At 43.6% G+C, this 26,116-nt stretch overlaps 1 protein-coding gene across 1 annotated transcript in view; it reads right to left on the bottom strand.

Annotated features, from left to right (window-relative positions):
* The window catches only part of UBE2D2 (ubiquitin conjugating enzyme E2 D2), a 68,494-nt gene that overhangs the window by 19,273 nt on the left and 23,105 nt on the right, over positions 1–26,116 (bottom strand). Inside the window, exon 2 of the mRNA XM_003829199.5 lies at positions 7,988–8,051. Within this exon, the coding sequence (XP_003829247.1) occupies positions 7,988–8,051 (64 nt within the window). The remainder of the gene's footprint in view (positions 1–7,987; positions 8,052–26,116) is intronic.

The raw sequence follows: 26,116 nt of genomic DNA, 5'->3' as shown, positions 1-26,116 counted from the left end.
ACCCTTCTTTTTTTTTCTTTCTTTTTTTGAGACAGTCTCACTTTGTCAAGGCTGGAGTGCAATGGCACAATCTGAGCTCACTGTAACCTCTGCCTCCCAGGTTCAAGCAATTCTCCTGCTTCAGCTTCCCAAGTAGCTGGGATTACAGGTGTGCAACACCTCACCTGGCTAATTTTTTGTATTTTTAGTAGAGATGGGGTTTTGTCACGTTGCCCAGACTGGTCTCAAACTCCTGAGCTCAGGCAATCCGCCCACCTTGGTCTCCCAAAGTGCTAGGATTACAGGCGTGAGCTACCACGCCCGGCCAGAATACCCTTCTTGATAGAAGATGGGGAAAAAAATAAATATTTTCAACTAATATTGCAATCTTTCATACCCACGCTACAAAAAGTTAAAGATACTCTAGCATATTGTATATTTAAGTTTTTGTTTTTTTTTTTTCCCAAGAGACAGAGTCTCACTCTACTGCCCAGACTGGAGTACAGTGGCACAACCTTGGCTCACTGCAGCCTCAAACTCCTGGGCTCAAGCAATCCTCCCACGTCAGCCAACTGAGTAGCTGGGACTACAGGCAAGTGTCACCATGTCCTGCTCATTTTTTTAATTTTTATTTTTGTAGAGATCGGGTCTTGCTATGTTGCCCAAGCTGGTCTCAAACTCTTGGCCTCAAGCGATCCTTCTGCATTGGCCTACCAAAGTGCTGGGATTACAGGCATGAGCCACTGTACCACACCGAACATTCTTACATTATTGTGAACTTTTAACTCAACATCATAGATGATCTCATCTGTAATCCATATCTATTTAATTTAGTAGATCATATCTGTTTAACATTCCAACAGGACTAAACATATGTAATCCACTGGCATTAAACTCTGAATAAAAACCTATTCACATTCTAATAACACTATGTTAATTTGTCTTCACTGTTATTAAGGTCAAATTCCATCATCAAAAAAATGAGCAAAAACACATACACAAGGCTAAGTCTTTAAAATAGCAGAAGGAAAAGGAAGAAGAAAATTACTAATGCAGCAACCAAGACAAATAATCTTTATGGCTCTCATAAAATGATCTAGAATCTATAGTACCAAAAAAAGGCAGAGAAAGAGAAACTAAAACCCATTCAGATGAATGTAATTAATGAAAGCATTTAAAGACCATTTAAATCTTAATTGAGAATTTTGTCACACTGGTTGAATATAAAGATACCTACTAAAACCACTGATTTAGGTTACTCTCTGGAAGCCTTTCTAGACTCTTAGCTCTTACAGGCAGAAGTATAAATCAGAGAAGCTAGTGACAGAATACCAAACCTGCCTCACATTACAATGTTTTTAGAAATAGCTCAAGTAGGCTAGGCGTGGTGGCTCACGCCTGTAATCCCAGCACTTTGGGAGGCCGGGGCAGACCAATCACGAGGTCAGGAGTTCAAGACCAGCCTGGCCAACATGGCGAAATCCCGTCTCTACTAAAAATACAAAAAATTAGCTGGGCGTGGTGGCAGGCGCCTGTAATCCCAGCTACTTGGGAGGCTGAGGCAGGAGAACTGCTTGAACCCGGGAGGCAGAGGTTGCAGTGAGCCGAGATCATGCCACTACACTCCAGGCGGGCGACGATGTGAGACTCTGTCTCAAGAAAAGAGAAATAGCTCAAGAATTACTAGAGGTTCAAGTAAAAAGGACCCCCAAAATAGTTACTGAATGAAATACTGGACCATAAGCATAAAATATTGCTACATTTTACATAAACATCTGTTTCCAAAATCTTTCATTTAATGATCCATTTTAGGATTGATCAAAATTGACCAAAATAACAAGTTTTGATAGTAAAAAACAAAAATAAGTTCCCAGCACTATGTTGGTTTAATACTATCAAACCAAATTACACAAACTGAAAGTTACACAATCTGTTTTATGAGAGTGTAAATGTGAAGTTCACAGATGAATGATTACTCTTTCGTATTCTGGATGAAGCCTTGAGGTTAAAAGGGACAGGCCGGGCGCAGTGGCTCAAGCCTGTAATCCTAGCAGTTTGGGAGGCCGAGGTAGGTGGATCACCTGAGGTCAGGAGTTCGAGACCAGCCTGGCCAACATGGTGAAACCCAGTCTCTACTAAAAATACAAAAAATTAGTCGGTCGTGGTGGTGCATGCCTGTAATCCCAGCTACTTGGGAGGCGGAGACAGGAGAATTGCTTGAACCTGGGACGCAGAGGTTTCAGTGAGCCGAGATTGCACCACTGCACTCCAGCCCGGGCAACAGAGTGAGATTCCATCTCAAAAAAACAAACAAACAAACAAACAAAACAGCAGGGGACAGTGAGAATATTTGATAGTATGAGACTGAATCCCCGGAGACCTACACTTGAATGCACAGATCTCAAGAGAGTCACATTTACCAACTGTTCAAAAGAAAAGAAAGCTGGGTGCGGTAGCTCGCAGCTGTAATCACAGGGCTTTGGGAGGCAGAGGCAGGAGGATCACTTGAGCCCAGGATTTCAAGACCAGCGTAGGAAACATGGTGAGACCCTATTGCTACAATTTTTTTTTTTTTTAATTAGCCAGGGGTGTAGGGGCATGTACCCATAGTCCCAGCTACTCAGGAGGCTGAGGTGGGAGGATCCCTTGAGCCCAGGAGTTTGAGGCTTCAGTGAGCTGCAATCGCGCCACTGCACTCTAGCCTGGGCAACAGAGTGAGCCCCTGCCTTGAAAGAAGACCAGAGGAGAGGAAGACGAGGGAGAAGGGAGGGAGAGAGGGAGGGGAGGAGGAGGGGGAAAGGAAGGGAGGGAAGAGAGAAGGAAACAGATATATGGCCATTAAATCTTCAGCTTATTTGTTTCTTTTTTTTTTTTTTTTTGAGACAGAGTCTTGCTCTGTCACACAGGCTGGAGTGCAGTGGTGTGATCTTGGCTCACTGCAAGCTCCACCTCCCAGGTTCACGCCATTCTCCTGCCTCAGCCTCCTGAATAGCTGGGACTACAGGCACCTGCCACCATGCCCGGCTAATTTTTTGTATTTTTAGTAGTTACGGGGTTTCACCATGTTAGCCAGGATGGTCTCGATCTCCTGACCTCGTGATCCGCCCGCCTCGGCCTCCCAAAGTGTTGGGATTACAGGCGTGAGCCACCGGGCCCGGCTGCTTACTTCTTTCAGGAAGTACATTTCTTCCTGCTTACCAGATCTTTGCAAGAAAGTGAAAAAAAATTTACTAGTACATTAAAATCTGGATGTTTTAAAATAAAGCACAGATCTCTACTTTATTTTTATAATAAATATCAACATTAAAATCTGGATGTTTTAAAATAAAGCACAAGTCTCCACTTTATTTTTACACTAAATATCAATAACATGTGGTACTGAGGGATTTGGGTACCAGGATAGTCAAAAGGAGCTCAAAAGTTTCAAAAGGCCAACAGTTTCTCTCTTCCTTCTTCTAAGATTAAATTCTGACTCCTTATAACAAAAATAAAATGACAAAAGGACATTTAGCTATCCAATCATACTTGATGTACTCTTATGTGGGGTTCATCAGAAAGATCTGATCAATACTTGTTTTTTTTTTTAGAGACTGGGTCTCAACCTGTCATCCAAGCTAGAGTATAGTGGCCAAATCATAGCTCACTGCAGCCTCAAACTTCTGGGCTCAGGTGTTCCTCCTGCCTCAGCCTTGTGAGTAGGTGGGACTACAGGCATGAGCCACCACTCCCAGCTAATTTTTAGTTTTAAAGATGGGGTCTTGCTTTGTTGCCCAGGCTGGCATAAAACTCCTGGCCTCAAGTGATCCTCCAGTCTCAGTCTCCCCAGTAGCTGGGATTACAGGCATGAGCCACTGTGCCTGGCTCTTCTTCACTGTAGTTTTGATTTGTATTTCCCTAATGACAAATGATGTTGAGCATCTTTTCGTGTGCTTACTAGCCATCTTATCTGGAGAAATGTCTACTCGGATCCTTTGACTATTTTTTAATTGGTTATTTATTTTTATACTGAGTTATAGGAGTTTTTAAACAGCTGGGTGGGGTGGCTCATGCCTGTAATTCCAGCGCTTTGGGAGGTAGAGGTGGGCGGATCACTTGAGGTCAGGAGTTCAAGACCAGCCTGGCCAACATGGTGAAACCCATCTCTACCAAAAATACGAAAATTAGCTGGGCGGCGGGGCACGCGCCTATAATCAGCTACTCGGGAGGTTGAGGCAGGAGAACTGCTTGAACCCACGAGGTGAAGGTTATAGTGAGCCAAGACCGCACCACTGCACTCCAGCCTGGGTGACAAAAGCGAGATTCCGTCTCAAAAAAAAAAAAAAAAAAAAGTTTTAAAAATATACAGGATATATGTCCCTTATGAGATATATGACTTGCAACAATTTCTTCCATTCTATATGTTTTATCACTTTCGTGATGGCATCATTTGCAGCCTGTATATTTTTTCTCTTACTGATTAGCTTTGGGAGAGTTTGTTTTTTTGAGATGGAGTTTCAGTCTTGTTGCCCAGGCTGGAGTGCTATGGCGCGATCTCGGCTCACTGCAGCCTCTGCCTCCCGGGTTCAAGCGATTCTCCTGCCTCAGCCTCCCAAATAGATGGGATTACAGCTCCCACCACCACACCTGGCTAATTTCTTGTATTTTTATTTTTAGTAGACGGGGTTTCACCAGAGTTCAAGGCCAGACTGGTCTTGATTGAATTCCTGGCGTCAGGTAATCCACCTGCCTCGGCCTCCCAAAGTGCTGGCATTACAGGCGTACAGACGTGAGACACCACACCCAGCCTTTTTTTTTTTTTTTTTTTTTCGGAGACAGAGTCTCACTCTGTCACCCAGGCTGGAGTGCAGTGGCGCGATCTCGGCTCACCACAACCTCCGCCTCCCAGTTCCAACGATTCTCCTGCCTCAGCCTCCTAGGTAGCTGGGATTATAGGCAGGCGCCACCGCGCCCAGCTAATTTTTGTATTTTTAGTAGAGACAGGGTTTCACCATGTTGGCCAGGCTGGTCTTGAACTCCTGGCCTCCCAAAGTGCTAGGATTACAGACGTGAACCATCGCACTCGGCTGTGGGAGAGTTTTATTTAACTCTCCAAAGGGAACAATTTTTCAACCTGAGAAAGAAATGTATAGTGCTAACTATGGCAGAAGCAAAGCAAAGACAAATCACTTTAGCATGCTAAAGAAAACTTCAAAATTGAAATCAAATCCCCTGACTCCAACCACTTTTAATTAAAGATTTTCAGCCATTCTTAACTTGGAGGAATTTACCTAAAAGCACTTTTCTAACTGAATAGAAAGAGTACACTGATGTATGTGGCCCATATGATACAGTGGAAGGACAAACTAGAATCAGAAAACCTGAGAGTGAGTTCACATGGAGAATCTCCATGAGATTCTCATGGGACTTTTTTCTAAAACAATTTAAAATTTCTACTCCACTCACCTAAATGAGTTGTTGTAAGGCTTAAATGAGACAATGTGTGTAACAGCACTTACTAAATTATTTTGTATAGTTTAAGTACTTAGCCTGCCTTGTTTGGTACCAAATACTATAGTTACTCACGCTAGGTAAGTCAGAATATAATAATGTAAATGAGTTTTTTCATGACATGTACTTAGACTCATAATTTATAATATTTATCTATTTGTAAAGTAATCCTTGTAAAAGGGCCTTGCTTTGATTCTTCATGATTTGGCAGACCAGACACATTCTTTTTTTCCGTTTTTTTTGTTGTTGTTGTTGTTGTTTTTGTTTTGAGAGAGTCTCGCTCCCGTTGCCCAGGTTGGAGTGCAGTGGTGCAACCTTGGCTCCCTACAGCCTCAACTGCCTGGACTCAAGCGATCCTCCCACCTTAAACTCCTCCTGAGTAGCTGGGGCTACAGGCATGCACCACAAGGCCAGGCTAATCTTTGTATTTTTTTGTAGAGATAGGGTTTCACCATGTTGCCCAGGCTGGTCTCGCACTCCTGGGCTCAAGTGATCTGCCTGCCTCAGCCTCCCAAAGCACTGAGATTACAGGTGTGAGCCACTGGGCTTGGCCCAGACACAACATTATTAAGAAAAATCAGGAAAAAACAATTTGAGGCCAGGCGCAGTAGCTCACGCCTGTAATTCCAGAACTTTGGGAGGCCAAGGCAGGTGGATCACCTAAGGTCAGGAATTCAAGACCAGCCTCGCCAACATGGCGAAACCCCGTCTCTACTAAAAATACAAAAACTAGCCAGGTGTGGTGGCAGGTGCCTGTAATCCAAGCTACTTGGAAGGCTGAGGCAGGAGAATGGCATGAACCCAGGAGGCGGAGCTTGCAGTGAGCCGAGGTCACGCCACTGCACTCCAGCACGGGCAATAGAGTGAGACTTCATCTTAAAAAACAAAACAAACAAACAAAAAAATATTAAACATAAGCTAATTTAACCATGTACTCATTTTGGTCTGAATCTACATATTTACACAAGTGTTTGTAAGTATGCATACTTTAAAATATTTGTTAAATGTTACAAATTTTTTTTTCTTTTTTTTTTTTTGAGAGTAAGTCTCACTCTGTCACCCAGGCTGGAGTGCAGTGGCACAATCTCAGCTCACTGCAACCTCTGCCTCCTGGGTTCAAGCAGTTGTCTGCCTCAACCTCCCAAGTAGGTGGGATTACAGGCGCCTGTCACCATGCCTGGCTAAATTTTTTTCTATTTTTAGTAGAGGTGGGGTTTCACCATCTTGGCCAGGATGGTCTCAAACGTCTGACCTCGTGATCCGCCCGCCTCGGCCTTTCAAAGTGCTGGGATTAGAGGCATGAGCCACGACGCCCCGTCCTGTTTTTATTTTTTGAGACAGCGTCTCACTCTGTCGCCCGAGCTGGAGTGCAGTGGCATGGTCCTGGCTCACTGTAAACTCTGCTACCCAGGCTCAGGCTCAAGCAAACCTCCCACCTTAGCCTTCCAAGTAGCTCGGACTACCAGCATGCACCAACATACCCGGCTAATTTTTTTGTGTGTTTTTTGTAGAGACAGGGCTTCACCATGTTGACCAAGCTGGTCTTGAACTCCTGGGCTCAATTGATTAACCTGCCTCGGTCTCCTAAAGTGCTGGGATTAGGGACATGAGCCATCACACCCAACCAAATGTTACAGTTTTTTGTGAATTAGTTTTACATCACATAGCATAGTCTCATTCAAATATCCCCTCTTTAAAAAAAGTTAAAAGACACTATATGGGAAAAAATTATGTTGAAATGAAGTGGAACAAAGAGGAAATTATCATCTAATGTATGCATTAAGATCATCTCATAAATTATTTTAGACAAAATTAAGCAGATAAATTGGACATTAAAAATAAAGACCTGCTTTTGGCCAGGTGTGGTGGTTCATGCCTATAATCCCAGCACTTTGGGAGGCCAAAGCGGGCGGATCACCTAAGGCCAGGAGTTTGAGACCAGCCTGGCCAACATGGCGAAACCACGAATCTACTAAAAATACAAAAATTAATCAGGCGTGGTGGCATGCACCTGTAATCCCAGATACTCGAGAGGCTGAGGCACGAGAATCACTTGAACCCAGGAAGCAGAGGCTGCAGTGAGCTGAGATCACGCCACTGCACTCCAGCCTGGGCTTGACAGAGCGAGACCCTGTCTCAAGAAAAAAATAAATAAAGACCTGATTTCACAAGTATGAGTCAGTAGAAAGTCAGACACAGACACATATACTATCATCCTTAGTATTATCTTACTCAAGAATAATAGCTAGTTGTAGGTAAAAGCTTAAATATTTCACTCCAGGAAAATACCCAGAAGGGATGAAGGTAAGGTAGGAGAGGACCAGAACAACTACATAGCCAATACCTGGCAGAAGATTCAAAATGTAATGAACAACACAGATGATAATGGGATGAACATAGAGTTGCTCCCTTCATGGGCCACTAAAGGTTAAACACTGCCTCTTCCCTATACCGTAATTGTTTCTTCACACAAAATAACCACTGTTATGCTATTACTCCATTATTCCTTTTAAATACTTACTATCATCTCCAACAGGACCTGCTGAACACTGTGCTGGAGGGTCCCGTGCCAGATCATTCAATTCCTACAGAAAAAAGAAAGAAAAGAAATATATTCAACATAAATGTACCTTTTATCCATTACTAAAGTTTATATTGTTACCAATATTCTCTGTCCTGCTGGTGAAACTCTCTTAAGAGCATTCCTTCAGAGTAAGAGATGAGTAGATTGGTGAATCTTTAAGGTATTTTGGATTCTTCAAGGCAATGTGTATTTTTTTAAAGTGGGTCATTTTTGCTTTGTTCAGAGCTTAGCAAATAAATACAATCAGGAAGGTAAAACATGTATCATGTATTATGGGCCGGGCGTGATGGCTCACACCTGTAATCCCAGCACTTTGGGAGGCTGAGGCGGGCAGATCACTTGAGGTCAGGAGTTCGAGACCAGCCTGGCCAACAAGCCTGTCTCTACTGAAGATAGAAAAAATTAGCTGGGCATGGTGATACATGCCTGTAATACCAGCTACTCAGGAGGCTGAGGCAGGAGAATCCCTTGAACCAGGGAGGCGGAGGTTGCAGTAAGCCAAGATTGCACCACTGCACTCCAGCCTGGGCGATAGAGCGAGACTCCATTTCAAAAAAACAAACAAACAAAAAACATGTATTATGTATTAAAGAGCCAAAAATACTGTTTTTTTTGTTTGTTTGTTGTTTGTTTTTTGAGACGGAGTCTCGCTCTGTCGCCCAGGCTGGAGTGCAGTGGCGCAATCTCAGCTGACTGCAAGCTCCGCCTCCAGGGTTCACGCCATTCTCCTGCCTCAGCCTCCCGAGTAGCTGGGACTACAGGTGCCCGACCCAAACGCCCGGCTAACTTTTTGTATTTTTAGTAGAGACAGGGTTTCACCGTGTTAGCCAGGATGATCTCAATCTCCTGACCTGGTGATCCGCCCACCTTGGCCTCCCAAAGTGCTGCGATTACAGGCATGAGCCACCGCGCCTGGCCAAAATTGTTTTAATGTAAACATTTCATTTATTATTTTTCAAAAAAAAAATTTAAGGCCAATTTTTGTACCTCAAAACTATTAGGTTACACTTGGGACAAGCTCCTAAAGTCATAAATGTTCCAAAATTATACTGGACCATCTGACAAGTTGATATGCTTTCAGTGGAAGTCCACTACCAGGGTTCTAAAAGTAGAAAAAACTTTGAAGGAATATATTTTAGGCTGGGCACAGTGGCTCATGCTTGTAATCCCAGCACTTTGTGGGGCCGAGACGGGAGGATCACCTGAGGTCAGGAGTTCGAGACCAGCCTAGCCTGGTGAACATGGTAAAACCCCATTTCTACTAAAAATACAAAAATTAGCTGAGCGTAGTGGGTGCATGTCTATAGTCCCAGCTACTCGGGAGGCTACAGCAGGAGTATTGCTTGAACCCAGGAGGCAGAGGTTGCAGTGAGCCAAGATCATGCCACTACACTCCAGCCTGGGACAACAGAACGAGACTTTGTCTCAAAAAAAAAAGGAATATATTTTAAAAGGCTGACTGAAGTAATAAAAGCCACCATAGAGCTTTGTAGTTCCCAGGAGCGATGGCTCACACCTGTAATCCCAACACTTTGGGAGGCCAAGGTGGCGCCAATCACTTGAGGCCAGGAGCTTGAAACCAGCCTGGCCAACATAGCAAGACCCCGTCTGTACTAAAAAAACCAAAAAATTAGCTGGGAGTGGTGGCACACGCCTGTAATCCCAGCTACTCAAGAGGCTCAGGCAGAAGTAATGCTTGAACCCAGGAAAGGGAGGTTGCAGTGAGCTGAGATCATGCCACTGCACTCCAGCCTGGGTGACAGAGGGAGACTCCATCTCAAAAAAAATAAAAATAAAAATAAAAATAAAAATAAAAGCTTTGTAGTCAGAGATTGGTCTACCTGGAATAATGCTTTACAACCAGTTACCAGCTTCTCAGCTTTTTAAACATAAAAGCCCAGAAACTTGAGACTTGTTATTGGGTGGGGATGCCTGAAAAATCACAAGGCAGGAAATCATACTAATTCCATTTCCCCTCAGCTTGGTTTTTGAGACAAAAAGAAAGTTCTCAAGAAGAACTAGTTTTGATTATACTTTAAAACTACAAGAGTAAAAACAGTAAAGTCTAAGATTTTTTAAATCCAAAACCATTTAGACTCTTATGTCGTTTCATCCTGTCTGTAAGCTTGGAGTACACAAAACATAAAGTACAGAAATAAAGTTTGAGAAAGGGCCAGGCACAGTGACTCATGCCTGTAATCCCAGCACGAGGCTGAGGCAGGCAGATCACGAGGTCAGGAGATCGAGACCATCCTGGCTAACATGGTGAAACCCCATCTCTACTAAAAATATAAAAAATTAGCCGGGCATGGTGGCGGGTGCCTGTAGTCCCAGCTACTCGGGAGGCTGAGGCAGGAGAATGGTGTGAACCCGGGAGGTGGAGCTGGCAGTGAGCCAAGATCACGCCACTGCACTCCAGCCTGGGCGACAGAGTGAGACTTCGTCTCAAAAAAAAGAAATAAAGTTTGAATAAAAAGAAGGCTTTGGATTGAGATAACGATTAACTTACTCAAATATCTCAAATTTTGGATTTTATGTCTCTAAAATAGAGATTTTCTGCCCATCTCAAGAAAAAAAGTAATAGCCTACTGTATAGTTCCCATTCTCAAATATTACTGACAGCACAGGTTGGTATAACTAAGAACACCTGGCTTTATTTAAGACACTGCTATAGCAACAGGTTGTTAATTAAAATATAACTTGAACTTAACAATTTAACAACTGAATTGAACAATTCTGAAGTCCTGCCATGTTCATTAAGTGGAATTTTACTTTTGATTTCGCTTTAATCTTTTGCCCCTTTCAAACTGAGTTACTTTTTTCCATGCTGAATAACATCAAGGTTTTTAACTCAAGAGCTAAGATTTATCTAAGCAGAATACAAGATCCATCAGTCCATTTCAGGAGCCAATATAATTTTAAAACCCTAAGCCAAACTTAGGCTAATAGACATTTAACACACTCATTCAACACTTCCTTGGCTGATGGCACTGATACAGCTGAATCTCAAAAGCATACTGCTAAGTGAAAGAAGCCAGACATAAGGCTACATGATGTATGATTCCATTTATATGACATTCTAGAACAGGCAAAACTATAGTGACAGAAAGCAGATCCATGGTTCCAGTGGCTGGAGGGAGTTGGAGGGGGGAATAACTATAAAAGAGACATGAAGAAAATTTGAGGAGTGATAGAAATGTTCAAAATCATTATTTTGGTAGAGATTGGACAACTATATTTGTCAAAACTCAAATTGTACACTAAATGTTACTGTAATACTGTATCTCAAAGTTGTTTATTATTATTTTTTAATCTAATTTTTTTTTTTAGACGGAGTCTCGCTCTGTTGCTCAGGCTGGATGCAGTGGCATGATCTTGGCTCACTGCAAGCTCTGCCTCCCGGGTTCACGCCATTCTCCTGCCTCAGCCTCCTGAGCAGCTGGGACTACAGGTGCCCGCCACCACGCCTGGCTAATTTTTTTTTGTATTTTTAGAAGAGATGGGGTTTCACCGTGTTAGCCAGGATGGTCTCGATCTCCTGACCTCGTGATCTGCCCACCTCGGCCTCCCAAAGTGCTGGGATTACAGGAGTGAGCCACCGCACCTGGCCTATTATTATTATTATTATTATTATTTTAATGCAGAGACAAGGTCTCACTATGTTTCCCAGGCTGGTGTCTAATGCCTAGACTCAAGCGATCCTTCCGCCTCAGCCTCCCAAAGTGCTGGAATTACAGGTGTGAGCCACAGGGCCTGGCCAGTTTTTTATTCTTAAAAGTACATTTGGGCTGGGCACGGTGGCTCACGCCTGTAATCCCAGCACTTTGGGAGGCCAAGGCGGGTGGATCACAAGGTCAGGATTTCGAGACCAGCATGACCAACATGGTGAAACCCCATCTCTAAAAAAAATACAAAAATTAGCTGGGTGTGGTGGCGCACACCTGTAATCCCATTTACTGGGGAGGCTGAGGCAGGAGAATCGCTTGAACCCAGGAGGCGGAGGTTGCAGTGAGCTGAGATTGTGACACTGCACTCCAGCCTGGGCGACAGAGCGAGACTCCGTCACACACACATACACACACACAGGACATTCGGATTCAGAAACAGATCTTTTTTAAAAAAGAAAAAGCACGTAACTATCCATCTTTACATGTGCATAAAATATCTCCCAAGAATACACAAGAAACGCCAGGCACAGGGGCTCATACCTGTAATCCCAGCACTTTGGGAGGCTGAGGTGGGCGGATCATGAGGTCAGGAGTTCGAGACCAGCCTGGCCAACATGCTGAAACCCCATCTCTACTAAAAATACAAAAATTAGCCAGGCATGGTGGCGCGCACCTGTAGTCCCAGCTACTCGGGAGGCTGAGGCAGAATTGCCTGAACGAGGGAGGCGGAGGTTGCAGTGAGCCCAGATCTCACTGCTGCACTCCAGCCTGGGTGACAGAGTGAGACTCTGTCTCAAAACAAACAAACAAAAAACAAAACAAAACAAAAAACCCCACAAGAAACTAGTTAATAAATAATTGCCTTTAGGAAGGAAAGCTTAGGGGTGAGAATGAGAACTATATATATTGCTTTTACACATTTTGAATTTTATAAAAGTGTGTATATTGCCCATTTGAAAAATAAATTACCCTTTAAAATTTTCTTTTTCTTTTTTTAACCAACTGGGTCTGTGCAAGAATTATCCTGACTATAAGTGTGAATTAAAATAGCTGTTAAAAATTGTCATCATGGCTGGGCACAGTGGCTCACTTGAGGTCAGGAGTTCGAGACCAGCCTGGCCAACATGGCGAAACCCCATCTTTACTAAAAGTACAAAAATTAGCCGGGCGTGGTGGGGGCTCCTATAATCCCAGCTACTCAGGAGCCTGAGGCAGGAGAATCGCTTGAACCCAGGAGGCAGAGGTTGTAGTGAGACAATATCGTGCTACTGCACTCCAGCCTGGGTGACAAGAGCGAGACTCCGACTCAAGGAAAAAAAAAAACTGTCATTTGGGGTGTAATCTAAATAGTGAAAACCCAATTATGGCAAATAAACATACAATCTATAAAACTGATATCTCTACATCATGATGAAAACTGAAGTTGAATCTTAAAATTTAATAAAGGCATCGATCTAGTCGGAACATGTGGGCAGAAAAAAATAATACCCAAATATATAAGGCTGTGTTTTAACAGTTGGCTTTAAACCTATACATTAATTTCAACTTTCTATTTTATGAGAAAGAACAATAGGGAAATAAAGTACAGCCAGCCCTCTGTGTCTATGAGTTCCACCAATTGTGGGTCAAATACACTGGGGAAAAAATGATGTCTGTACTGAACATGTGCAGACTTCTTTGGTCATTATTCCCTAAACACCACAGCATAACAACTATTTACAGAGCACTTACACTGTATTAGGTTTTATAAGTAATCTAGAGATGACTTAAAGTATACAGGAAGATGTGCACAGGTTATACGCAAATACTATGCCATTTTATATAAGGGACTTGAGCATCTGTAGATTTTGGTATCCATGGAAGGACCTGGGACCAACCTTTCATGGATACTGAGGCAGGAATGTATATATAATTATGTTTAGAAAAAAGTGATGGGGTAAGGAACTTTGACAGTTAAAGTAGAACATTCTCAATTTATAAAAAGATTATTGACCGGGTGCGGTGGCTCACACCTGTAATCCCAGCACTTTGGGAGGTCGAGGTGGGTGGATCACCTGAGGTCAGCAGTTCAAGACCAGCCTGGCCAACATGGTGAAACCTGGTCTGTACTAAAAATACAAAAATTAGTCAGGTGTGGTGGTGTGTGCCTCTAATTCCAGCTACCCAGGAGGCTGAGGCAGGAGAATCGCTAGAACCCGTGAGGCAGAGGCCGCAGTGAGCAGAGATCACGCCACTGCACTCCAGCCTGGGCAATAGAGACTGTGTCTCAAAAAAACAAAATTTTTTAAGGAAAAAAAGAAAAAAAACAGATAATTAAAGTAGAACACTGAAACTTTGAAAGCCTAAGACATATATATATATCACAACACTATAGCAAAAAGAAACCCTCTGAATTCCTTGAGGGGAAGGCATCCTTCAAGGGATGTGCAGATTTCCCTTTCACTATATCCTTGAGTAGGCAACTTAAGCTATTAGTCGGTAAAAATTAACGCTTCTTTACAAGCTATTTTTAAACCACCCTCCTTCCCCAATCATAACAATTATGAAACAAAATAAAAATAGCATGGGAAAGATTTGTTTACCCTGTTGGTCCTCACCCTATGGTGTAAGGTGAAAGGAACAAGATGGGAAACTGAGAGAGGTTATAATTAACTTTGTAGAAAAATGGCTCTAAAGTCAAGTTTTAGTAGTCTGAATATTGCTATACAAATCGAGGCTCTTTGGTGGTTAAAATCACACTATGAAAATATTTAAACAAAGATTATGATTCATAGCATTGTAATTTCAGGGCTGGGCACAGTGGCTCATGTCTGTAATCTCCACACTTTGGGAGGCTAAGGTGGGAGGATGGCTTGAGGCCAGGAGCTCCAGACCAGCCTGGTCAACAAAGTGAGACTCTATCTCCACAAAAAAAATTTTTTTAAATTAGCCCAGCATGGTGGAGGGAGCCTGTAGTCCTAGCTACCTGGGAGGCTGAGGTAGGAGGATTGCTTGAGCCCAGGAGTTCAAGGCTGCAGTGGATCGTGCCACTATACTCCAGCCTAGGCAACAAAGTGAGACCCCATCTCTAAAAAAGAGTACATATTTTAATATATCTTTTAATGTTACATGTTACATATGTGTTTATTACATACATCAATACCTATTTGTGTGTTATATATAACAATGTATATATAACAATGTATACATTATGTTACATATTTTACATATTAAAACATATTAAAATATGTATGTATATATAAAATTTCAGGGTCATAAGAGATCATTCAGACCTATTCCCAATTTTATAAGAAAACAAAATACAAAGTATCTAACCCAAGGGTAAGGACTTGAGTGTTCTGCTGTACCATGGTTCTTTAAATCTGGATCTAAAATATTAGAAATGTACAAGTTAGAAATGTCTGAGAATCGGCCAGGTGCAGTGGCTCATGCCTATAATCCCAGCACTTTGGGAGGCCAAGGTGGACGGATCACAAGGTCAAGAGATAGAGACCAGCCTGGCCAACGTGGTGAAACCCTGTCTCTACTAAAAATACAAAAGTTAGCTGGGTGTGGTGGCGCTTGCCTGTAGTCCCAGCTACTCAGGAGGCTGAGGGAGGAGAAATACTTGAACCCGGGAGGCGGAGGTTGCAGTGAGCCGAGATCACACCACTGCACTCCAGCCTGGGTAACAGAGCGAGACTCTGCCTCAAAAAAAAAAAAAAGAAAAAAAGAAATGTCTGAGAATCACGTTATTTGGGAAATTAAGCTGAACCTCTTTTAAGATTACTGAAACTCTTTTAAGATTACTGAAATGCAGCCAAGCCTGGTGGCTCATGCCTGTAATCCCAGCACTTTGGGAGGCCAAGGTGGGTAGATCACGAGGTCAGGAGATCGAGACCCATCCTGGCTAACACAGTGAAACGCCATCTCTACTAAAAATACAAAAAATTAGCCGGGCGTCGTAGCACGTGCCTGTAGTCCCAGCTACTCGGGAGGCTGAGGCAGGAGAATCGCTTGAACCCAGGAGGCAGAGGTTGCAGTGAGCCGAGGTCGTGCCACTGCACTCCAATCTGGGCAACAGAGCAAGACTCCATCTCTCAAAAAAAAAGAAAAAAGATTACTGAACTGCAAAGAAACAACAGTTAAACCAGTAGTTCTCAAAACTGAGATACTGACACAGCAGGATCACCATCACAAGGAAGCTTATTAGAAATGCAAATTCACAGGCTCTACCCCACAACTACCAGGTCAGAAACTCTGAGGTGGAGCCAAACTGTTCTAACAAGGCCTCAAGGAATTATAATTCACACCAGAGCTCATTACTTTTATGTCTGATGAGTTAAAAAGCATCAGAGATAAAAGGTGATACTAGAAAACTCACTACCAAGAAGATTTGAGGGGAAAGCACGGGAGGGCAAAGGGCAAAATGGCACAAACTGGAAAAAGAGATGAGACTTAGAAGGCCAAGGTGTGTTCCAGGTTTTCATTTTTTTCCTTTTTCTTTTTTTGTAAGACAGAGTCTTGCTTTGTCGCCCAGGCTAGACTGCAGTGGAGCAATCTTGGTTCACTGCAACCTCTGTCTTTCCCAAGTTCAAGCAATTCTCCTGCCTCAGCCTCCCGAGTAGCTGGGATTACAGGCGCCCGCCACCAGGCCCGGCTAATTTTTGTACTTTTAGTAGAGATGGCGTTTCACCACGTTGTCCAGGCCGGTCTTGAGAACTCCTGACCTCAAGGGATCCGCCCGCCTCGGCCTCCCAAAGTGCTGGAATTACAGGCATGAGCCACCGCGCCCGGCCCCAGGTTTTCAAGACAGATTGAAGGGGAGCAGTCTGTCATTACTATAGTACCTGCATTCTCCCTGCCTCACTCCTATCTTAACTAGGGTTGCAACAGAAACAATTTAATTTTTACTACTTGCTTATGTTCCCAGCATAACACTTAAGCTAATATTTGAAAACAACTGCTTACATATTTTAAAATTATGAATTTTTAAAACTCAGGAAATATTAGTAACTCATTAACTTACATGAGTTTGAAAGACATAATTTCTGACAAATCAAATCATCTGGAGCTGATAGACTTAATCCCTTAGCACTCTCATTTTCTATTTCTCTCTTAATATTGTTGCCTTCTAGTATAAAGACAGACAAACCGATGGAAACATGTATCAATATCAATCTCTCCCTGAACTAACTATAAGCAGACATGGTAAGCTTATCTGAGATTAAACTGTGTATTCCCTCTAAAAAGATTCAAAGCAACTAAAAGTATAGAAAATACCCACCATGGGTCGGGTGCGGTGGCTCATGCCTGTAATCCCAGCACTTTGGGAGGCTGAGGTGGGTGGATCACCTGAGGTCGGGAGCTTGAGACCAGCCTGACCAGCATGGAGAAACCCTGTCTCTACTAAAAACACAAAATTAGCTGGGCGTGGTGGTGCATGCCTGTAATACCAGCTACTTGGGAGGCTGAAGCAGGAGAATTGCTTGAACCCAGGAAGTGGAGGTTATGGTGAGCCGAGATTGCACCATGCACTCCAGCCTGGGCAACAACAGCGAAACTCCATCTTAAAAAAAAAAAGAGAGAGAAAAAGAAAATACCCACCATAGGTTGGGCGCAGTGGCTCACACCTGTAATCCCAGCACTTTGGGATGTTGAGGCAGGCGGATCACCTGAGGTCAGGAGTTCGAGACCAGCCTGACCAGCATGGAGAAACCCCCCCCCCCCACTAAAAATGCATAATTAGCTGGGCGTGGTGGCACATGCCTATAATCCCAGCTATTCAGGAGGCTGAGGCAGAAGAATCACTGGAACCCGGGAGGTGGACATTGCAATGAGCCAAGATTGCGCCACTGCACTCCAGCCTGGGCGACAGAGCAAGACTACATCTCAAAAAAAAAAAAAAAAGAAGAAGAGAAAATACCCACCATGAACTCACAACCCAGCTTTGCCCAGTCTTAACATCGCCATACTAGCTTAGGATCTACATCCCCTGTGTACCCTCCCAGAACTGATTAATACCCTAAATATACAGTGTTTATCATTCCCATGCATTCTTTTATACTTTTTTCTAAGAGTCCATAAACAAGACAGTACTGTTTACATGTTTTTAAACTTTTATTTAGATAGTGTTACATGGCATGTACTCTTCTGTACTTTGCTTTCCCTCAAAATATTGAGATATTTTTCCACAAAGATACAAAGGTAGATCTAGTTTGTTCCTTTTTCTTTCCTTTTTTTATTTTTATTTTTTTTTTGAGACAGAGTCTTGCTCTATTGCCCAGGCTGAAGTGCAGTGGTGTGATCTCAGCTCACTGCAACCTCCGCCTCCTGGGTTCAAGCGATTCTCCTGCAGCCGCCTCCCAGGTAGCTGGGATTACAGGCATCCACCACCACGCCCAGCTATTTTTTGTATTGTTAGTAGAGACAGGGTTTCATCATGTTGGCCAGGCTGGCTTGTTCCTTTTTCTACTACTGTTTATTCTGCTACTCTATGTCTAAACCACAACAGATCCTTTATTTCCTATTTTTCACTATCACAACGATTTGGTAAATATTTTTATACACGAGTATTAGGTAAACACTTCACTTTAACTAGAAAGTACCAACCCCTGGCCGGGTGCGATGGCTCATGCCTGTAATCCCAGCACTTTGGGAGGCCAAGGAGGACAGACCACAAGGTCAGGAGATCAAGACCGTCCTGACTAACACAGTGAAACCCCGTCTCTACTAAAAATACAAAAAATTAGCCGGGTGTGGTGGCGGGCACCTGTAGTCCCAGCTACTCGGGAGGCTGAGGCAGGAGAATGGTGTGAACCCAGGAGGCGGAGTTTGCAGTGAGCCAAGATTGCGCCACTGCACTCCAGCCTGGGCGACAGAGCAAGACTCCATCTCAAAAAAAAACAAAGTACCAACCCCCACTTTAAATTATAATTTCCTTGTCAACCCTATAGTTAATGTTTCATACAACAAATGATTTGCTACTTAATTTTGCTATGTATTGAGATGTTTCAACTATTAAAGCCATTTTCTTCTAAATAAATCACTACTTTCTAAGTATATTTTAAAAACTCTAGACAGCCTTCATTTCAATAATTGTTTCCATCAAAACAAACACTGTATGCAACTGTTGTTTTTTGGCTATTTTTTTGAGACAGGGTATCACTGTCGCACAGGCTGGAGGATCTCGGCTCACTGCAACCTCCACCTCCCAGGTTTAAGCAATTCTCCCACCTCAGCCTCCCAAGTAGCTAGGACTACAGGCACACACCAACATGCCTGGCAAATTTTTGTACTCTTTGTTAGAAACAGGGTTTCACTATTTTGGTCAGGCTAGTCTCGAACTCCTGACTTCAAGTGATCTGCCCACCTTGGCCTCCCAAAGTGCTGGGAATACAAGCACGAGCCACCGTGCCCGGGCTATTTTTTTTTTCTTTAAGAGACAGTCTTGCTCTGTCACCCAGGCAGGAATGCAGTGGCCTGATCATAGCTCACTGTATCCTTGAATTCCTGGGCTCAAGTAATTCTCCCACTTCAGCCTCCCAAGTAGCTGGGATTACAGGTGCAAACCAAAGACGCTCTGCTAAGAAGATTAAAGCAAGAGAGGCTGACTGTGGTGGCTCATGCCTGTAATGTCAGCACTTTGGGAGGCCAAGGGAGGATAGCTTCAGCCCAGGAGTTTGAGACCAGCCTGGGCAACATAGGGAGACCTTGTCTCTACAAAACATTTAAAAATCAGCTGGGCATGGTGGTGTGCACCTGTAGTCCCAGCTATTCAGGAGGCTGAGTAGCTGGAACTACAAGCAGGAGGATCTACAACTGGGAGGATCACTTGAGCCCAGGAGGTCGAGGCTGCAATGAGTAGCCACTGCACTTCACCCTGGGTGACAGGGCAAGACCCTATCTCAAAAAACAGAAGAAGTTACATCAGGTTCCAGGAAATACTTTAAAGATACGATCTGTGTGACAATGTTGACAGGTTCCAGTAGTGATCAAATATACAGCTAATACTTAATTTTTGGATTACAATATTTTCTCTAGGTAAAAAAGATTTTTCTCATGAAGCCTATCCCTTTTAATGATATGTTATATAAAGATATTAGCAAAATTTGTCATTTATATAATCTAATTTGTTGTACTACTATATTTAGATAAAAATTAAAAGCTTACACTATCACAACCCAGAAAGTAAAGCTAAACAAGGCCCAGCCTGGCCAACATGGTAAAACCCATCTCCACTAACAATACAAAAATTAGCCAGATATGGTGGCATATTCCTGTAGCCCCAGCTACTTGGGAGGCTGAGGCAGGAGAATAGCTTGAACCTGGGAGGCGGAGGTTGCAGTGAGCTGAGATCGCGCCACTGCACTCCACTCCACCCCAGCCTGGGCGACACAGCAAAACTCCCTCTGTCTCAAAAAAAAAAAAAAAAAAAAAAAAAAACGCTAAACAAGGCAAGGCAGGTGCAGCGGAGGCTGAGGCAGTAAGACTGCTTGAGGCCAGGAGTTCAAGACCAGCCTAGGCAACACAGCAAGACTCCATCTCTACAAAATAGAAACATTTAGTCAGGCATGGTGGTGCACATCTGTAATCCCAGTCACTTGGGAGGCTGAGGCTGGGGGATCACTTGTGCCCAGGAGTTGGAGACTACAGTGAGCTATGGAGAGACAGGACTAGCTGGATTTCCTAGACCAAGAATCCATAAGCCTAGCTGGGAAGGTGACCGCGTCCACCTTTAAATACGGGGCTTGCAACTTAGCTAATACCCGACCAATCAGAGAGCTCACTAAAATGCTAATTAGGCAAAAACAGGAGGTAAAGAAATAGCTAATCATCTACTGCCTGAGAGCACAGCAGGAGGGACAATGATCTGGATATAAACCCAGGCATTTGAGCTGGCAATGGCTACCCTCTTTGGGTCCCCTCCCTTTGTATGGGAGCTCTGTTTTCACTCTATTTCACTCTATTAAATCTTGCAACTGCACTCTTCTGGTCCGTTTTTTTTTTTTTTTTTTTTTTGAGATGGGGTCTTGCTCTGTCGGCCAGGCTGGAGTGCAGTGGCGCGACCTTGGCTCACTGCAAGCTCCGCCTCCCAAGTTCATGCCATTCTCCTGCCTCAGCCTCCCAAGTTGCTGGTGGTGCCCGCCACCACGCCCGGCTATTTTTTTTATTTTTAGTAGAGACGGGGTTTCGCCATCTTAGCCAGGATGGTCTCAATCTCCTGACCTTGTGATCTGCCCACCTCGGCCTCCCAAAGTGCTGGGAATACAGGCGTGAGCCACCACAGCCTCATCCATGTTTGTTATGGCTTGAGCTGAGCTTTCGCTCGCTTTCCACCACTACTGTTTGCTGCTGTCGCAGAGCCGCTGCTGACTTCCATCCCTCCGGATGGAGCAGGGTGTCCACTGTGCTCCTGATCCAGTGAGGCACCCATTGCCACTCCCAATCAGGCTAAAGGCTTGCCATTGTTCCTGCATGGCTAAGTGCCTGGGTTCGTCCTATCCAGCTGAACACTAGTCACTGGGTTCTACGGTTCTCTTCCGTGACCCACAGCTTCTAATAGAGATATAACACTCACGGCATGGCCAAAGATTCCATTCCTTGGAATCCGTGAGGCCAACAACCCCAGGTCAGAGAACACGAGGCTTGCCACCATCGTGGAAGTGGCCCACCACCATCTTGAGAGCTCTGGGAGCAAGGACCCCTGGTAACACTAGGATAGTGCCACTGTACTTCAGCCTAGGCAACAGACTCTGTCTCTAAAAATATTTTTTATAAAAACTAAACAAGGCACTATATTGTATTTATGCTGATAAAGTAAATGGACTAAAATTCTGTTTAACAAAAGAAGATGCTTATTACCCTAACATAAAACAAATAATTCAAAAAACTATAGACATTTTAAAGAAAATTCTTTTTTTTTTTGAGACGGAGTCTCGCTCTGTCGCCCAGGCTGGAGTGCAGTGGCGAGATCTCGGCTCACTGCAAGCTCCACCTCCCGGGTTCATGCCATTCTCCTGCCTCAGCCTCCTGAGTAGCTGGGACTACAGGCACCCACCACCACGCCCGGCTAATTTTTTGTATTTTTAGTAGAGACAGGGTTTCACTATGTTAGCCAGGATGGTCTCCATCTCCTGACCTCGTGATCCGCCCGCCTCGGCCTCCCAAAGTGTGGGGATTACAGGCGTAAGCCACTGTGTCCAGCCTAAGAAAATTCTTTTTTAGACTCATCATTGACCTTAAATACAAAACCAGATCTACACTTGAAGAGGGGGTGGAGGGTGTTAGTTAGAATCAGGAAGTCAGAGAATAAGGTAGGAAAAGTCAGCTATGGGAAAAGCAGTTTTAAAGTCAGTGAGTTCCATCTTATAAGTTATTTATATCCAATAAATTGCAGTTTACACATTAAAATTTGCCTACCACGTTTAAAGTTTCACAAAGGAGAAACCAATATGAAATTCTGAGATTTAAAAAAAAAAAAAATTCTAAGCTAGACCCCAGATAATCTTTATCTTCACAACAGCAGTTATGGTTTTAAAACATCAACACTAAACATTTGCAATTAAAAAGAATAGACTTATCTTTCTTAGGATGAAAAAGATCTTAACTCTTTATTCTCTATGGGCCTCCTTTTCCTAGGAAGCTATTTTATTAACTGTACTATATAAATCTAGTATCATATATGGTACTATATAGCTGTATTTCTTTCTTTTTTTTTTTTTTTTTTTTTGAGACAGAGTCTCGCTCTGTTGCCAGGCTGGAGTGCAGTGGCACAGTCCCGACTCACTGCAATCTCCACCTCCCGGGTTTAAGTGATTCCCCTCCCTCAGCCTCCCTATGTTTCATTTTTAATTTATCCACAACTACCAAAAGTTAACCTCTGCACAAACTCTTCTCTACCCCTTTAATGTTTAATTATGACTCCTTGAATGAGAGACAAGGTACATCATATTCTTCACTGCATTCTGTAGAGACTGGAACATTAGAGGCACTCAAATGTCTGAGTGGGTTAATGCTTAGTAGGGTACCAAGCAGAATTAGTGCTCAAATACTTACAAAGGCACATAAAAAATTTCCAAAAGAAGTCTAGTCCATTCAGCCCAATCACCAATAGCAGCAGGAAACAGAAAGTCTATAGGCCAGGCACAGGGACTCATGGCTATAATCCCAGCACTTTGAGAGGCTGAGGCTGGAGGACTGCTTCAGCCCAGGAGCTCGAGATCAGTTTGGTCAACAAAGTGAGACCCTGTCTCTACAAAAAATTAACAACAACAACAACAAAAATTAGCCGGGATGTGGTAGCACATTCCTGTAGTACTAGCTACTCAGGAGGCTGAGGCAGTAAGATTACTTGAGCCCAGAAGTTTGGGGCTGCAGTGAGCTATAATCTCACCACTGTATTCCAACCATCTTGGGGGATGGGGTAAAACTCTGTCTCAAAAAAAAAAAAAAAAAGACCTGCACGCAGCCGGGCACCGTGGCTCACACCTGTAATCCCAGCACTTTGGGAGGCTGAGGTGGGTGGATCATGTGAGGTGCGGAGTTCGAGACCAGCCTAACCAACATGGAGAAGCCCTGTCTCTACTAAAAATACAAAATTAGCTGGGCGTGGCGGTGCATGCCTGTAATCCCAGCTACATGGGAGGCTGAGGCAAGATAATCACTTGAACCCAAGAGATGGAGGTTGCAGTCAGCTGAGATCGTGCCATTGCACTCCAGCCTGGGCAACAAGAGCGAACCTGCGTCTCAAAAAAAAAAAAAAAAAGTTAGTTTATAGTGACATACACAATATATTACGATGTAATTACTGAACTTGAATGAAAAAGGTGTTTTGGGCTAGGCACGGTGGCTCACGCCTGTAATCCCAACACTTTGGGAGGCCGAGACAGGTGGATCACCTGAGGTCAGGCGTTCGAGACCAGCCTGACCAACATAGTGAAACCCGGTCTCTGCTAAAAATACAAAAATTAGCCGGGTATGGTGGCACATGCCTGTAATCCCAGCTACTAGGGAGGCTGAGGCAGGAGAATCGCTGGAACCCAGGAGGCAGAGGATGCAGTGAGCCGAGATCGCACCACTGCACTCCAGACTGGGCAACAAGAGCGAAATTCTTGTCTCAAAAAAAAAAAAAGAAAAAAGAAAAAGGTGTTTTGGGGTAAATGTGTAAAACACGAGAGAACAAGGAGTTTCTTTATTTGAGTACTTTAGCAACCACTGAGATGGAAATGTGTTATGAAGAGAATATAGTCATGCTAAACTTAATGAAAGGCATACATTCTGAGAAATGTGTAGCTGTAGGAACATCAAAGTGTACTTACACAAACCGAGATGGTATAACCTAGGCCACATGGTATACAGCCTTATTGCTCCTAGGCTAGAAACCTATACAGCATATTACTGTGCTGAATACTGTAGGCAACTATAACACAATGGTATCTGTGTATCCTAAATATATCTAAACAGAAAAGGTATGGTAAAAACATGAGGAAAAAAAGGTAAAAAATGGCACACCTCTATAGGGCACTCACCATGAACAAAGTCTGCAAGACTGGAAGTTGCTCTGGATGAGTCCGTAATGAATGAATGTGAGGGCCTAGGACATTACTGATTATTGTACACTACTGCAGACTTTATAAACACCGTACACTCAGGCTATAATAAACTTATTATTTTTTTAATTTACTTTTTCAAAAAAGGAATTGCGCTACAACAGCTATGTCACTAGGCAACAGGAATTTTTTGGCTCCATTATCTTATGGGACCACTGTCATAATATCATCTGTCATTGACCAAAATGTCATTATGTGGCATATGACCATATTCTCTATTCATTCAAGAACCTTTCCTATTTTACCTTTAACTATCCTTTGTTCATTTCACAACTTCTTTTTCTTTCGAGATGGAGTCTCGCTCCGTCGCCCAGGCTAGAGGGCAGTGGCATGATCTCAGCTCACTGCAACCTCCACTTCCTGGGTTCGAGCAATTCTCCTGTCTCAGCCTCCCAAATAGCTGAGACTACAGGCACCTGACACCACGCCCAGCTAATTTTTGTATTTTTAATAGAGACAGGGTTTCACCTTGTTGGCCAGGTTGGTCTCGAACTCCTGTCCTCAGGTGATCCACCCACCTCAGCCTCCCAAAGTTCTGGGATTACAGGCGTAAGCCACTGCACCTGGCCAACTTCTTTAAATTGACAAAATTGCATATATTTGTCATGCACAATATGTTGTTCGGAAATATGAATACATTGTAGAATGGCTAAATTGAGCTAATTAACATATGTATTACCTCACATACTTATTTACTTCACATACTTACTTCTTTTGGTAGTGAAAACACTTAAGAAATCTACTCTCAGCAATTTTTAAGAATACATTGTTATTGGCTGGATGCAATGGTTCATGCCTGTAATCCCAACACTCTGAGAGGCTTAGGCAGGTGGATCACCTGAGGTCAGGAGTTTGAGACCAGTCTGGCCAACATGGTGAAACCCCGTCTCTACTAAAAATACAAAAATTACCCGGGTGTGGTGGCACATGCCTGTAATCCCAGCTACTAGGGAGGCTGAAGCGGGAGAATCACTGGAACCCAAGAGGCGGAGGATGGAGTGAGCCAAGATCGCGCCATTGCACTCCAGCCCGGGCGACAAAGCGAGACACCGTCTTCAAAAAAAAAAAAAAGAAAAAAAAGCCGAGCACAGTGGCTCACGCCTGTAATCCCAGCACTTTGGGAGGCCGAGGCGGGCAGATCATGAGGTCAGGAGATCAAGACCATCCTGGCTAACACGGTGAAACCCCGTCTCTACTAAAACTACAAAAAATTAGCTGGGCATGGTGGCGGATGCCTGCAGTCCCACCTACTTGGGAGGCTGAGGCTGGAGAATGGAGTGAACCCAGGAGGTGGAGTTTGCAGTGAGCTGAGATTGGGCCACTGCACTCCAGCCTGGGCGACAGAGCAAGACTCTGCCTCAAAAAAAAAAAAAAAAAAAAAAAAAAAAATTCGAATCTAAATCGCTTCGAAATCTGAAAGTTTTTCTGAGTGCTGACATAATGCCACAAGTAGAAAATTCCACACCTGGTCGCATGTGGTAGGCAGCAGTTAAAACACTGTTAAATTTTATTTCATGAACAAAATTATTTAAAATATTGTGTAAAGGCCAGGCACAGTGGCTCACGCCTGTAATCTCAGCACTCTGGGAGGCCGAAGTGGGAGGATCACTTGAGGTCAGGAGTCCAAGACCAGCCTGGCCAACATTGTGAAACCCCGTCTCTACTAAAAATACAAAATTAGCTGGACGTCACCTGAAACCAGGAAGCAGAGGCTGCAGTGAGCTAAGATCATACCACTGCACTCCGGCCTGGGCAACAGAGCAAAACTCCATCTCAAAAAAAAAAAAATTGTGTAAGGCCTATAATCC

Source organism: Pan paniscus, chromosome 4 (assembly GCF_029289425.2).
Source record: "Pan paniscus chromosome 4, NHGRI_mPanPan1-v2.0_pri, whole genome shotgun sequence".
NCBI classification, from domain to species: domain Eukaryota; kingdom Metazoa; phylum Chordata; class Mammalia; order Primates; family Hominidae; genus Pan; species Pan paniscus.
Note: the sequence above shows the minus strand (reverse complement) of the source record. Positions and strands in the feature narration are given on the sequence as shown.